We start from the raw sequence: 16,248 nt of genomic DNA on the forward strand, positions 1-16,248 counted from the left end.
TATTTTCTCACCAATATTAATTTAACTCAATAAATGTTTTCTCAATTATTGACCTTTTATAAGTGTTAATTTTGATAGTCTTGCAGGTAAACTGCAGATAACTGCTGCTGCTGCTAAGTCGCTTCAGTCGTGTCCGACTCTGTGCGACCCCACAGATGGCAGCCCACCAGACTCCTCTGTCCCTGGGATTCTCTAGGCAAGAACACTGGAGTGGGTTGCCATTTCCTTCTCCAGGAAGGTGAGTTTCTGGAAAGAAAGTCAGGTAAAGGCAAAGTTGGCAATATTAGGTACTGGAACAATAGTAACAGTTCCCCAAAGTCATCTATGGAGCCCTGCAAACAGGAGTGCTGGGACATGTGGAGATTTGATGGATTCCACCCTCTGTGCCTCATGTTAGTTTTGTGCATTCACAGAAGCTTTTAGGGGAAAGAGGCATAGCTTTCTGAGCCTGCACAGGGTACACACTTGCCCAGTTTCCCATCTAGATGGAAGACAGGCTCAAAGATGGGTATCTCTCTAAAACTCTCAAGGTAATCCTTAAGGAGAAATCTTCAGGAAACGCCACAGGAAGTAAATGGAAAAACGTGTCATCTGAATGCCAGAAGTTTAACATGTGCAATAAACATGAACCCCTAGTTACAGGATGCAAAACCTCTCAGTTGTCATTCACATGTATGTTTACATATTTATACATGGGTACAAGCCAAAAAAAAAACAAACATGCTTTCCCTTTGTGTTTATATGGAGGGTGAATCCTCCATGCTATTTAGGACACAAGGAACCTTGACCCCAGATGCAGGCTGCAAGGTGGCTTGGAGCAAGCACTTCAAGGGAGAGTAAAAAGTAAAATCTGCAGAAGGTTAAAAGGAGAGAATTAAAGGGATGGCTGCCTGGAGGGGATTAAAAAAAAAAAAAAACTAGATAGGCACAGGCAGAGAAGCTAAACTGAGAGCAAGACAGAAGGTGACTTGCTTTAGTCACTTCAGTTCAGTTTCTCAGTCGTGTCCGACTCTTTGCGGCCCCATGGACTACAATGCACTAGGCTCACCTGTCCATCACCAACTCCTGGAGCTTGCTCAAACACATGTCCATTGAGTTGGTGATGCCATCCAACCATCTCATCTTCTGTTGTCCCCTTCTCTTCCTTCCTTTAGTCTTTCCCAGCATCAGGATCTTTTCCAATGAGTCAGTTCTTCACATCAGGTGGCCAAAGTTTTGGAGGTTCAGCTTCAGCATCAGTATTTCCAGTGAACACCCAGGACTGATCTTCTTTAGGATGGACTGGTTGGATCTCCGTGCAGTCCAAGGACTCTCAAGAGTCTTCTCCAACACCACAGTTCAAAAGCATCAATTCTTCAGTGCTCAACTTTCTTTATAGTCCAGCTCTCACATCCGAGGGCTTTTTTTGTGGTTCAGTGGTAAGGAATCCGTCTGCCAATGCAGGGGATGCAAGAGACCTGGGTTCAGTCTCTGGGTCAGGAAGTTCCCCTGGAGAAAGAAATGGCAACCAACTCCAGTATTCTTGCCTGGGAAATCCCATGGACAGGGGAGCCTAGCAGGCTGCAGTCCATGGGGTCACAAAAGAATCAGACATGACTATGACTAAACAACAACACATCCATACATGACCACTGGAAAAACCAAAGTTTTGACTAGATGGACCTTTGTTGGCAAAGTAATGTTTCTGCTTTTTAATATGCTGTCTAGGTTGGTCATACCTTTTCTTCCAAGGAGCAAGTGTCTTTTAATTTCATGGCTGCAGTCACCATCTGAAGTGATTTTGGAGCCCCAAAAAGCGAAGTCTGTCACTGTTTCCAATGTTTCCCCAATATTTGTCATGAAGTGATGGGACCAGACGCCATGATCTTCGTTTTCTGAATGTTGACCTTTAAGCCAACTTTTTCACTCTCCTCTTTCACTTTCATCAAGAGGCTCTTTAGTTCTTCACTTTCTGCCATAAGGGTGGTGTCATCTGCATATCTGAGGTTATTGCTATTTCTCCCCGCAATCTTGATTCCAGCTTGTACTTCCTCCAGCCCAGCGTTTCTCATGATGTACTCTGCGTGTAAGTTAAATAAGCAGGGTGACAAGATACAGCCTTGACATACTCCTTAGTTGTGTCTGACTTTTTGTGACCCCATAGACTGTAGCCCACCAGGCTCCTCTCTTCATGGGATTCTCCAGGCAAGAATACTAGAGTGGGTTGCCATTTCCTTCTCCAAGAAGGTGACTTATATGGCATTTAAAATATAAATTCTCTACTCAGGATTGAAATTAGGATCCAGCAGCAGAGACAGTAAGGGTGTGGTATCACCTAGGTCCATCCAAACAATCTCATGTTTGGGGCAGTCCTTAGCTGATTCACCAATAAATGTTCTTTCAGAGACCTAGAGCGACTAACAACAGGCCCTGGTTGTTTCAAACCAAGAGGTTGTTCAGACATGCACTTAATGTGACTGTAAGGAGAAATCCAAGGACACATAAAATGATAATTATTTTTTATGTTTTGGAAATGTTATTAAGAAAAATAAAAGTGAAAGTCTCTCAGTTGCGTCTCACTCTTTGTGACCCCTTGGACTATCCGTCCATGGAATTCTCCAGGCCAGAATACCAGAGTGGGTAGCCATTGCCTTCTCCAGGGGATCTTCCCAACCCAGGGATCGAACCCAGGGCTCCCACATTGCAGGTGGATTCTTTACCAGCTAAGCCACCAGGGAAGCATAAGGAATCTATATGTTAAAGGGAATTTGTACAAATGCCAGTTCTTTTGAGGTCTTTCCTGTAAACTTTCACAGACGTGCTCAGCCATCTGAAATATTCCCCTTTTCACTAAGACATCTCCTTGGGCTCCCATGCAGTTCCTAACCTTTTCTCCCCCCGACCCCCAGATTCCCCATTGCTGCCTCTCCTTACTCACAATGTACACCCTAATTACCTCTTATCTTTTCTTGCAAGTTTTGTTTCCAATGCTCTCCCATTTATTCAACCAAACCTTCTCTCTCAGTTGGCACCAGCTCCAATCACCTCTTCTTTTAACCAGTATCTCTCCCCCAACTTTGCTCCCCATTTTAATGCTGCTGAACCCTCTATTTACCCTGAAACTCTCTTCTGCTTACTTCCTGGCCCTGCAGCATCCTGGTCATCCTCCTGGGCCTTCTCTGTCATCATGGCTGGACATCTCCTTGGTCTCCAGACAAGTGTCCCCAGCATGCCCTTCTCTACTACTCCCTGATAAACCTTCATCTGAGGCTTAGGGTCAATATTCAACATTAGTTGAATTTTAAAAACTGTGTTAATCTATAAAAGATGTTAGACCCAAACAGGTGTCAGTCAAATGTTTTACTTATAGGACTTCAAAAAGATAACAGAGGGAAAAAATAATGGCCTATAAAAGATTCAAAGAAGAAATAAGGAGGTTAAACAAAAATAGAAAACCACAAATCTCAGATATACATCACTACCAAACATTGTTAAGGTTAGCAGCAGCTTTTAAGTACAAGAAGTACACTGCTACTATGTTTTATTAAATGAACACAGAATCTGAAATTTAGTAGCTTCTAAGACAGTGAAGAAGATAAAGTCAATTAATGAAAATTTAAACAGAATTTTTGGTGTGGTACTTGTGAAAAAATAATGTTCTTACTGTGCATATAGAAAACTACATAAAGGGTTAAACAGAAAAATAAAAGGAATTTATCAGAGTCCTTATGCCTTAATAGAAATAACAGTAGTATTATTAACATTTTTCTATGATGCTTTATAGAAACATAATTTTTTTAAGGTATGTTTACATTTGACACTCATGTTTGATATTGTAGAATAGAAGATACTCTATTTTTAATCATTGAGAAAAACTAACAAATCAATGATTTCTTCCACTTTCCTTAAAGACATTATACCTAGGAAGGAGTAAGGTACATAAACTTGCACATATTATATATTTCATTTCAATAAACTTAGTGATAGTCAACTCCTTCCTGATCAAACACCTGTAAAAAAAATACGGATTTTCTTGAGAATAGGTTAATAGAAGAATGTTAAATTCCTAGATTTTTCTGTTGTTTTCTATTGCAAATTTCAGAAAAAGGAAATATTATTGGTCTTAGCTTTCAGTGTGTGCATCTGCTTGTGAGTATGTACACACACATACTCATACACAGACATGTACATTTGTGTGTCCGAAAGAGCTGTGTGCTGCTTAACTCTTGAGCAGAGAAGAAATAGTGGCAGTAAGTTGGGCCTAAATGAAAATATTTAAGAATACTTGTTTCTTTAATGTGCTTCCCCTTCAAGTAACTGAAAAGCAGAATGAAATCACTGAGCACATTTGGAAATAATCATTTGTAAATGTGAATAACATCAATAATACCTGACCTAAATGTCTTCCTTTAACTACATGGCATTTGTAAAAAAGCAATAGTAATAATAATAAAGCTTGCCTAACATTATCTGTAAAATTCTACTACTTTCTTTAGTTTCTGACACTGTTACTCTTGATAAGATAGAATAAAAAGTAATATAAAATTACCTGGACTATACATATTTATAAATGGAGTAAATTTGCATAATATAGTGGTTGAACTTTATAATTTGAATATGTTCCTTCATAATTATCATGAAGAATACATAAGCTTGAATTACTGGTTAAGTCACCTTCTTCTGAAATGTAAGCTTTGCTAGGGTACAATTTCAATTTGAAGCATCATTATTTTTAAAGAACCTCATTTGAATATTTTTCATTTCAGCTAGTCTGACAAAGACTCTCATAATTATCTTACAAGACAGATTAAGAAATTGTGGGTGGGAAGGAAGGAGAGGTCAAATGTATTTGTACATGATTTGTATCACGCCACACGAACATCAGTGGTAGACAAGGTGTTACAAGGAGTCAGGCCTGTCCTGCTCAGGATTCATTAGTGATGTGAATGAAGACTCAGAGGGTAGGCTTATCAAAATTTAAGGTGGTGTAGAGCTATTGGAGAAGGCAATGGCACCCTACTCCGGTACTCTTGCCTGGAAAATCCCATGGATGGAAGAGCCTGGTAGGCTGCAGTCCATGGGGTCGCTAAGAGTCGGACACAACTGAGCGACTTCACTTTCACTTTTCACTTTCATGCACTGGAGAAGGAAATAGCAACCCACTCCAGTGTTCTTGCCTGGAGAATCCCAGGGACGGGGGAGCCTGGTGGGCTGCCGTCTATGGGGTCACATAGAGTCAGACACGACTGAAGCGACTTAGTAGCAGCAGCAGTAGAGCTATTTCACTGAGAAACACCTAACAGAATGGTGTTAGAAACTAAAACCCAGAAGGTGAAATTTAATGATGACAAGGATCAGTTCTTACTCTGTGATTCAGAAAGGCCACTGCACAGTTGTAGGACAGGCAAAGATCTGACTGGGAAGAAGTTTTCAATTAAAATAAAGGAGGCGGTGCCCTGAAATGACCACATGTCAGCCCAAGTTGGAAGTGCAGTTTCACTGTAGACAGAAGCAGACTCAGGGATATAGAGAACAGGCTTGTGGTTGCAAGGGGGAGGGGGTTGGGGGAGCTATAGAGAGGTAGGTTGGGGTTAGCAGATGCAAGCTTTTATATATAGAATGGATAAATGACAAGCTCCTACGCTATAGCACAGGGAACTATATTTAATATTCTATGATAAGCCATAATGGAAAAGAATATTAAAAAGGAATGCCTATATAACTGAGTCACTTTGCTGTACAGCAATAATTAACCTGACATTGCAAATCAACTATACTTTATTTTTTAAAAAGAAGTACAATTTCATTGTATATTGAAATTTGTTAAGACAGTAGACCTCATGGTTAAGTGTTCTTACCACACAAATTAAAAAAAAAACAAAACACAAAAAAACTGCTGCTTCCGAGGGAGGAAGTCAGACACTCTGCCTACCTTCACCCACTTAGCTCCATAATTTCCATCTCAAACCACCCAGGGACTATAAGCTACTTTCTGGAGTTGAAATTAAAACTCTGTTTCTTAGTTTTATTATCATTCTACTTTATTGAGTCATTGTTGAAAATTAAAACTGCACATATTGAAGGTATACAACTTGATCTGATATACGTAACACATCGTGAAATAGTTACAATAATCAAGCTAATTAACAGATCCATCTGCTCACAAATAGTTACCTCTTTGTGGTGGAAACCCCTAAGACCTACTCTTTCATCAAATTTCAAGTATACAACACAGTATTAATTACACTCTCATTGCTGTGCATTAGGTCCCCAGAACTTCTTCATCTTGTATACCTAAAACTTTGTACCCTGTGATCCACATCTTCCCTCTCCCCCATCCTATAGTAATCACCACTCTACTCTCTGTTTCTATGGATTTTTATATTTTAAGATTCCACATATAAGTGAGCATCTATCTTTCCATGACTGGCTTATTTCATTTAGCATAATGTCCTCCAGGTTCATCCATTTTGTTACAAATGGCAAGATTTCCTTCTTTATTGAGGCTGAAATAATATTCCACTGAATGTGTGTATTTAACTGTATTTTCTTTATTCATTCACCTGTCAATAGATATTTAGGTTGCTTCTATATCATGGGGGTATGTATATTTCTTCAAAATACTGGTTTCATTCCTTTAGACATGCACCCACAAGTGACACTGTGGCTCATAAGGTAGTTCTACTTTTTGGAGGAACCTCCATACTGTTCTCCATGGTGGCTACACCAATTTACATTCCCACCAGCAGGGAGCCTGGGTCCCCTCTTCTCCATAACTTTGTCAATGCTTATCTCTTGTCTTTCTGATACTGGCCATTCTAGCAAGTGTGGGGTGATACTGCGGTTTTGATTAGTTTTCCTTAATGATTAGCTACATTGAGCACTTTTTCATATAGCCATTGGTCATTTGTATGTCGTATGTTGTCTTCTGAGAAGTCCGGTTGAAAACTGGGTTATTGCATGTTTTGCTACTGAGTTGCATGTGTTCCTTACATATTTTGTTATGTGTTCCTTAATTATTTTGTTTCTTGTATATTAACTAGGGGGTATAACTGATCACTCAGTTTCCATGAAGGGGTAGTTACTATGAGCAAAATGTACCCTGGATGCTTAAGATAGAAGTTAATTAAGAAATATGTTCCTAGATGCAACAATCATCTTGGCCACGACTGTGAGAAAATAAGAAGCTTAGGCATTAACTACACAAGGTCATTTCATCTAGTCCTCTGCCTCCAGTGGGTAAAATGCTTAAAACAGCCTCAAAAGCACAGATCTAGGGAAGTAATCTTCAATTTTTTCTCTAGACTATTTAAAACTTTGATCAGGTGGAGTAATGAACTCTTGGATAATGAGCTGGAGAGCTAAAAAGAGGAAACTATAATTATACACATAGGTGTTGAGAGTAGAACCCAAATGTGACTACTTTGTAAATAGTTTTAAAATATCCATATAATCCACTTAATAGGAATGTGTTCTATTCAGGCTCCTGAACAAACTCCGCTTCCCTGTGAGCACTGTAGTAGAATCTACCTCACAGAGCTATTGTGAGAAACAAATGAAATTAGAAATAGGTAGCCCATAAATGTTAGCTATTATTCACAAAATTTTTCTTCTGTTTTTTTTTTTCATCGTCCAAACTTATTAAGCCCTATTATGTTCACTGAAATAGCCACTGGGAAAAAGAACTGAACACAGAATTTTTTTAACTGAACAAATTTCAATGTCATCTAGTTCATTTTTTTCCTAATAAACCTTTAATTGTAACTCTGGAAAACAAATTGTAAAAAAGAGAGCTGCTGTAGTAGAAGGAGTTAGGAAAAACAAAGTGTGACGCCATTCACAGGAGCATTGGCTCATCTTAGGTTGCAATAGAAGCCTGTGGTCATAGGCACAGGGCATATTTGCCACACTTAACTCTGCCCTAAATACCATATATACCTCCAGTTCCATTACTGACACCTTCAGAAGGTTCATGAGTGTTTTCTGGGAAAGACCATTGGCATGTTAGGTAGTCAGTAATCAAGACAAGAGGAAGAGCTTAGAGAATGTGGATTTTATTATCAATCTGACAAAAGGCAAACCTTGGTAAAAATACCATAGGTCTTCAAATATTTGAAGGACTCATATATCTGAGGCAACAGACTTATTTGCCAGGGGGCAGAACAGGGAATAATAAATTTAAATGACTAAGAAAGAGTTCTGGGGTTAACATGCTGAGACAGTAAAAGAGAACATGAAATCCAAAGTCAGAAAGCCCAAATTCAAGTCCAAGCTTGATTTTTCATTAGTTCTATAACTTTAGGCAAGGCATCTACACTCCATGAGTCACACAATTCTCATCTATAAGGTAACAAAAGTTAAAAATACTACTCATATAAGAAAGCACATACTAAATGTTTGGAATCTTTAGCATGATTTGAAAATAGTTAATAACGGTTAACCATAGGAATGGGGTACCCCACTGCAGAGAGTGTTCATGGAGGGCTGACCAAGTCTCACTGCAGGGCTTCCTTTTACTGGGAGCCAGTAAGCCTAACTGAACTGGAAGGTGACTGCTATACTCCCTCGGCAAGTACAATGTGTTTACATGATACATATATATCTCAAAGGTAGGAAAAGTTAACTACAAAGAATCACTAATGTCAATAATTTAATTTGGCTAAAGAATGCACTTAAAATCCACAATCTTTCCAGAATTCATGAACAGGCTAAAACTCTGCAAAGATAACTCATTAAACTTAAATCAGCAAAGATGAGCTTAACTCAAAACCCCCCAAACAGGATCATGTGTTCCAGATCAAATTACAGCTAATTCATTTCACCCAAACAGTATTTCCACACTTGTGCTGCCAATCTGGAAAATATATAGAATTTTCTGGATTGTAAAAGCTCTGTCAAAATCTCAAATTTCAGCTTTCAGATAGTTGATACTCTCCCACTGCCCATTTGCCTGCTGTATTCCAATTTATTTTTGTAAGTGTTCAGAAATAAGTAACCTCTGAGTTAGTATGCCTGCCAGTTGTTCCGAGTTAACTTACCCTCTGACCCTCTTTTCCAGGTGGACCTTGGGGGCCTTGTATCCCCAGGGAACCCTACAAAAAAAAAAAAGGGGGACACATATTAGTAGATTGCTTCAAACATGCCTGCCTTACAAAGAATGCTGTGAAAATTAATACTAATTTTATTGATTATACAAAAACTTTTAAAGTGATCTGAGCTCTTCCAAGCTTAGACTATATAACACGTTAATAATGGTGAACTGTCCTTCTTTGACTGGTTTATCTTCAGAGTTAACAAGACAAAAGAAAAGAAAGACTCTTAACCAGCGATCACTTCCAGGGATGACTCTCATTTGGTTGGAACCATGTCTTTTTTTTTTTTTTTTTAATCAAGCTGCCATCAATAAATGGTAACAATATTTACAGGCAGAAAAAAATGCCTCTTCATGTATTTAAACTCTATAAATGCAACAGCATTTTTGGTTGAGAGTGGCTCTGTAGTTTTCCTCTGAAAAAACACCTGGTTATGACATCAGCTTCAACATTTATCTATTCATACCACTTAATTTTTAGCCTCATAGACATTATTTAATACTTTCTCATGAAAAGTATTCAAGTGGTAGAAAAAATAACCTTTTTTTTTCAATTCTACAAAATGTGCAGGAAGTCCCAGGTGCACTAATCTGAATCTCCCGATTCTCACAGATAATTACTATTACACATAAATTCTCAACACAAAACCCAGAATGTTGATACCGCTGCTGTTTAAAGTCTTTGGGATTGATGGTTAGTTGTTACCCCTCTGGAGGCTTCTCAGTCTCTCTGGCTGCTTCCTCCTTCCCTATAACGCCTTTCAATGTGAGGGTTTAGGCCCATTTTCTCCCCGTTCTCCTGCCATGATCTTGTATTATACCTTGGACTTTGGATTCTCCAGGCCAGTGATGACAAAAGTTTTATTCAATTTATATTTGAGCTTGTAGGTCCACACATCCAAATGCCTGCCTGGTACACCCACTCTGCTCTCCCCAGCATGTGAATTTAGCACAGCAACACCACATTTAGGGCCCTCCCACCAAAACTGGGGCCTTTTCCAGCACCTCAACTCTGTAGACCCACGCACCATCCTGCTAGAGCTCTTGTTGGGAACCTAGAACTTGCCTTCCATACTTGCCTCTCTCACTTCTCTTTCACATCCAGTCCCCAAGTCCAACTGATGTAGCTCCAAATAGGTGGATTTGATCCATCTATTACTCTCCTCCATCCTTCTGCTCCACCACCTGCTTGCTTGCTCACCTGTAAGAGCTTTCTAGGTGATACTAGACACAGACCCCTCCATCCTCCAGAACACAAACTGACCTCAAGAAAAGCCAGCCTGACCTCCCTGGATTGTCCACATAAAGAGATGAATGCCTTATTGCACCAGTCTTAAGGTGCCTGTACTTGTCCTTTAAATTATTTATCATAATTCCATTTAAGTAATTATTTAGGAAATGATTCACCAGGCTGTAAGGACAATGGTAGAATCACTGTCGTATTCAATACCAGGCACCTGTTAATGATTGAAAAAAAATCATAATGAGAATTCAATCCACTGTTTAAAAAAAAAAAAAAACCTTTTGGGTAGAGCCAGCATTTTCAAAGGGTTTTTAGAATATGTATGATTAATCTTCATTCCAATCCCAAAGAAAGGCAATGCCAAAGAATGCTCAAACTACCGCACAGTTGCACTCATCTCACACGCTAGTAAAGTAATGCTCAAAATTCTCCAAGCCAGGCTTTTCAGCATTAAGTGAACCATGAGCTTCCAGATGTTCAAGCTAGTTTTAGAAAAGGCAGAGGAACCAGAGATCAAATTGCCAACATCTGCTGGATCATGGAAAAAGCAAGAGAGTTCCAGAAAAACATCTATTTCTGCTTTATTGACTATGCCAAAGCCTTTGACTGTGTGGATCACAATAAACTGTGGGAAATTCTGAAAGAGATGGGAATACCAGACCATCTGACCTGCCTCTTGAGAAACCTATATGCAGGTCAGGAAGCAACATTTCGAACTGGACATGGAACAACAGACTGGTTCCAAATAGGAAAAGGAGTACGTCAAGGCTGTATATTGTCACCCTGCTTATTTAATTTCTATGCAGAGTACATCATGAGAAACACTGGGCTGGAAGAAGCACAAGCTGGAATCAGGATTGCTGGAAGAAATATCAATAACCTCAGATATGCAGATGACACCACCCTTATGGCAGAAAGTGAAGAGGAACTAAAAAGCCTCTTGATGAAAGTGAAAGTGGAGAGTGAAAAAGTTGGCTTAAAGTTCAACATTCAGAAAATGAAGATCATGGCATTTGGTCCCATCACTTCATGGGAAATAGATGGGGAAACAGTGTTAGACTTTATTTTTTGGGGCTCCAAAATCACTGCAGATGGTGACTGCAGCCATGAAATTAAAAGACGCTTACTCCTTGGAAGAAAAGTTATGACCAACCTAGATAGCATATTCAAAAGCAGAGACATTACTTTGCCAACAAAGGTCCATCTAGTCAAGGCTATGGTTTTTCCTGTGGTCATGTATGGATGTGAGAGTTGAATTGTGAAGAAGGCTGAGTGCCGAAGAATTGATGCTTTTGAACTGTGGTGTTGGAGAAGACTCTTGAGAGTCCCTTGGACTGCAAGGAGATCCAACCAGCCCATTCTGAAGGAGATCAGCCCTGGGTGTTCTTTGGAAGGGATGATGCTAAAGCTGAAACTCCAGTACTTTGGCCACCTCATGTGAAGAGTTGACTCATTGGAAAAGACTGTGATGCTGGGAGGGATTGGGGGCAGGAGGAGAAGGGGACGACAGAGGATGAGATGGCTGGATGGCATCACTGACTCGATGGACGTGAGTCTGAGTGAACTCCGGGAGTTGGTGATGGACAGGGAGGCCTGGTGTGCTGTGACTCATGGGGTCGCAAGAGTCGGACACGACTGAGTGACTGAACTGAACTGAACTGAATGGTTAATCTATTATATATTAAATGCCTTAAACTCTTTGGAATATGAGAACGCTAGTAAAGACACACTTGAACATATGAATTCATCTTCATCCCTTCAGGAGAAGCATTATTATCTAATTTTTAAAAATTAAGATTCATTTTTATAATGTAACCATTTTCTTTAAAAGTCATAACTACATTTAAAGTAAAACATCAGGTGTGCTTGTGAGGATGTATTTATTATGTATTATTATGTATACATTTTTTGGTTTTTCATAGTATTTAAATCTTCATACCATCCAATTTTATTTAGAATAAAAATATCACAAATATATTTTAATTTTACTTGTGAGGATGTATTTATTATGTATTATTATGTATACATTTTTCGTTTTTTTCATAGAAATTAAATCTTCATACCATCCAATTTTATTTAGAATAAATATATCACAAATATATTTTAATTTTTCACTCATAGCTTTTCTTTGATTAAAACTGTCAGAATTTAGTATAAATTCCTGTAACTAATTTTGAAAAAGCATTTATACAAAAATTTCTACATGTATCACCAATGCTTGTGCATGTGTGATCAATCACTGAGTCAAGTTCTATTCTTTGTGACCCTATGGACTGTAGCCCACCAGGCTCCTCTGTCCATGGGATTTTCCTGGCAAGAATACTGGAATGGGTTGCTATCTTCCTCCATGGGATCTTCCTGACTCAGTGCTCGAACCCATCTCCTGTGCCTCCTGCACCGCAGGTGAATTCTTTACTGCTGATCCACATGGCAAGCCATCAAGAATGCTCAGTGTTCCCCAAATCTTCCTGAGTCTTCCTCCATATAGTATTCATAAAATGTGGAGAAGGAAATGGCAATCTACTCCAGTATTCTTGCCTGGAAAATTCCCATGAACAAAGGATTCTGGTAGCCTACCATCTATGGGGTCTCAAAGAGCTGGACGCGACTGAACAACTGAGCAAGCATTCATAAAATGTACGTATTTGTTCTTTTACCTATTTTTGGAAAAATTAATGTTACAGGGATATGTAGAGCCTATGTTTTATTGATTTCAGTTCAGTTCAGTCTCTCAGTTGTGTCCATCTCTTTGCGACCCCATGAACCACAGCATGCCAGGCATCCCTGTCCATCACCAACTCCCGGAGTCCACCCAAACCCATGTCTATTGAGTCGGTGATGCCATCTAACCATTTCACCCTCTGTCGTCTCCTTCTCCTCCTGTCCTCAGTCTTTCCCAGCATCAAGGTCTTTTCCAATGTGTCAGCTCTTTGCATGAGGTGGCCAAAGTATTGGAGTTTCAGTCTCAGCATCAGTCCTTCCAATGAACACCCAGGGCTGATCTCCTTTAGGATGCACTGGTTGGATGTCCTTGCAGTCCAAGGGACTCTCAAGAGTCTTCTCCAACACCACAGTTCAAAAGCATCAATTCTTCGGTGCTCAGCTTTTTTTATAGTCCAACTCTCACATTCATACATGACCACTGGTTAGACGGACCTTTGTTGACAAAGTAATGCCTCTGCTTTTTAATATGCTGTCTAGGTTGGTCATAACTTTCCATCCAAGGAGTAAGTGTCTTTTAATTTCATGGCTGCAATCACCATCTGCAGTGATTTTGGAGCCCAGAAAAATAAAGTCAGCCACTGTTTCCACTCTTTCCCCATCTATTTGGCATGAAGTGGTGGGACCGGATGCCATGATTTTAGTTTTCTAAATTTTGAGCTTTAGGCCAACTTTTTCACTCTCCTCTTTCACTTTCATCAAGAGGCTCTTTAGTTCTTCTTCACTTTCTGCCATAAGGGTGGTATCATCTGCATATCTGAGGTTATTGATATTTCTCCTGGCAATCTTGATTCCAGCTTGTGCTTCATCCAGCCCAGCATTTCTCATAATGTACTCTGCATAGAAGTTAAATAAGCAGGGTGACAATATACAGCCTTGACGTACTCCTTTTCCTATTTGGAACCAGTCTGTTGTTCCATGTCAGACTGATTGCTACCTGTTGCTTCCTGACCTGCATACAGATTTCTCAAGAGGCAGGTCAGGTGGTCTGGTATTTCCATCTCTTTCAGAATTTTCCACAGTTTATTGTGATCCACACAGTCAAAGGCTTTGGCATAGTCAATAAAGCAGAAATAGATGTTTTTCTGGAACTCTCTTGCTTTTTCTATGATCCAACAGATGTCGGCAATTTGATCTCTGGTTCCTCTGCCTTTTCTAAAACCAGCTTGAACATCAAGAAGTTCACGGTTCATGTATTGCTGAAGCCTGGCTTGGAGAATTTTGAGCATTACTTTACTAGCGTGTGAGATGAGTGCAATTGTGTGGTAGTTTGAACATTCTTTGGCATTGCCTTTCTTTGCGATTGGAATGAAAACTGACCTTTTCCAGTCCTGTGGCCACTGCTGAGTCTTCCAAATTTGCTGGCATATTGAGTGCAGCACTTTCACAGCATCATCTTTCAGGATTTGAAATAGCTCAACTGGAATTCCATCACCTCCACTAGCTTTGTTCATAGTGATGCTTCCTAAGGTCCACTTGACTTCACATTCCAGGGTGTCTGGCTCTAGGTGAGTGATCACACCATCGTGATTATCTGGGTCATAAGCTCTTTTTTATACAGTTCTTCTGTGTATTCTTGCCACCTCTTCTTAATATCTTCTGCTTCTGTCAGGTCCATACCATTTCTGCCTTTATCGAGCCCATCCTTGCATGAAATGTTCCCTTGGCATCTCTAATTTTCTTGAAGAGATCTCTAGTCTTTACTGTTCTGTTGTTTTCCTCTACTTCTTTGCATTGATCACTGAGGAAGCCTTTCTTATCTCTCCTTGCTATTCTTTGGAACTCTGTATTCAAATGGGCCTATCTTTCCTTTTCTCCTTTGCTTGTCACTTCGCTTGTTTTCACAGCTATTTGTAAGGCCTCCTCAGACAGCCATTTTGCTTTTTTGCATTTATTTTTTTGGGGGGGATTGTTTTGATTCCTGTCTCCTGTTCAATGTCACGAACTTCCATCCATAGTTCATCAGGCACTCTGTCTGTCAGATCTAGTCCCTTAAATCTATTTCTCACTTCCACTGTATAGTCATAAGGGATTTGATTTAGGTCAGACCTGAATGGTCTAGTGGTTTTCTCCACTTTCTTCAATTTCAGTCTGAATTTGGCAATAAGGAGCTCATGATCTGAGCCACAGTCAGCTCCCGGTCTTGTTTATGCTGACTGTATAGAGCTTCTCTATCTTTGACTGCAAACAATATAATCAATCTGATTTCAGTGTCAACCATCTGGTGATGTCCATGTGTAGAGTCTTCTCTTGTGTTGTTGGAAGAGGGTGTTTGCTATGACCAGTGCATTCTCTTGGCAGAACTCTATTAGCCTTTGCCCTGCTTCATTCTGTACTCCAAGGCCAAATTTGCTTGTTACCCCAGGTGTTTCTTGATTTCCTACTTTTGCATTCCAGTCCCCTATAATGAAAAGGACACTTTTTGGGGTGTTAGTTCTAGAAGGTCTTGTAGATCTTCATAGAAGTGTTCAATTTCAGCTTCTTCAGTGTTATTGGTTGGGGCATAGACTTGGATTACTGTGATATTGAACGGTTTGCCTTGGAAATGAACAGAGATCATTCTGTCATTTTGGAGATTGCATCCTTGTCCTGCATTTCAGACTCTTTTGTTGACTACGAAGGCTACTCCATTTCTTCTAAGGGATTTCTGCCCACAGTAGTAGATATAATGATCATCTGAGTTAAATTCACCCATTCCAATCCATCTTAGTTCACAAATTCCTAGAATGTCGATGTTCACTCTTGCCATCTCCTGTTTGACCACTTGCAATTTGCCTTGATTCATGGACTTAACATTCCAGGTTCCTATGTAATATTGCTCTTTACAGCATTGAACCTTGCTTCTATCACCAGACGCATCCACAACTGGGTGTTGTTTTAGCTTTGGCTGCATCTCTTCATTTTTTCTGGAGTTATTTCTGCACTGATCACCAGTAGCATATTGGGCACCTACCAACCTGGGGTCGGTATTTATTGATTTAGGCAGGAATAAAAACCAGGGTGTCTTTGGACTGCAAGGAGATAAAACCAGTCCATTCTAAAGGAGATCAGTCCTGGGTGTTCTTTGGAAGAACTGATGCTAAAGCTGAAACTTCAATACTTTGGCCACCTCATACGAAGAGTTGACTCACTGGAAAAGACTCTGATGCTGGGAGGGGTTGGGGACAGGAGGAAAAGAGGACGACAGAGGATGAGATGCCTAGATGGCATCACC

General features: G+C 39.8%; 1 protein-coding gene across 1 annotated transcript in view; it reads right to left on the reverse strand.

Annotated features, from left to right (window-relative positions):
- Positions 1-16,248, reverse strand: part of COL19A1 (collagen type XIX alpha 1 chain) — a 448,270-nt gene that overhangs the window by 173,518 nt on the left and 258,504 nt on the right. Inside the window, exon 16 of the mRNA XM_045161980.1 lies at positions 9,018-9,071. Coding sequence (XP_045017915.1) covers positions 9,018-9,071 — 54 coding nt within the window. The remainder of the gene's footprint in view (positions 1-9,017; positions 9,072-16,248) is intronic.

The sequence above is a fragment of the Bubalus bubalis genome, chromosome 10 (genome assembly GCF_019923935.1).
Source record: "Bubalus bubalis isolate 160015118507 breed Murrah chromosome 10, NDDB_SH_1, whole genome shotgun sequence".
In the NCBI taxonomy this organism is placed as follows: domain Eukaryota; kingdom Metazoa; phylum Chordata; class Mammalia; order Artiodactyla; family Bovidae; genus Bubalus; species Bubalus bubalis.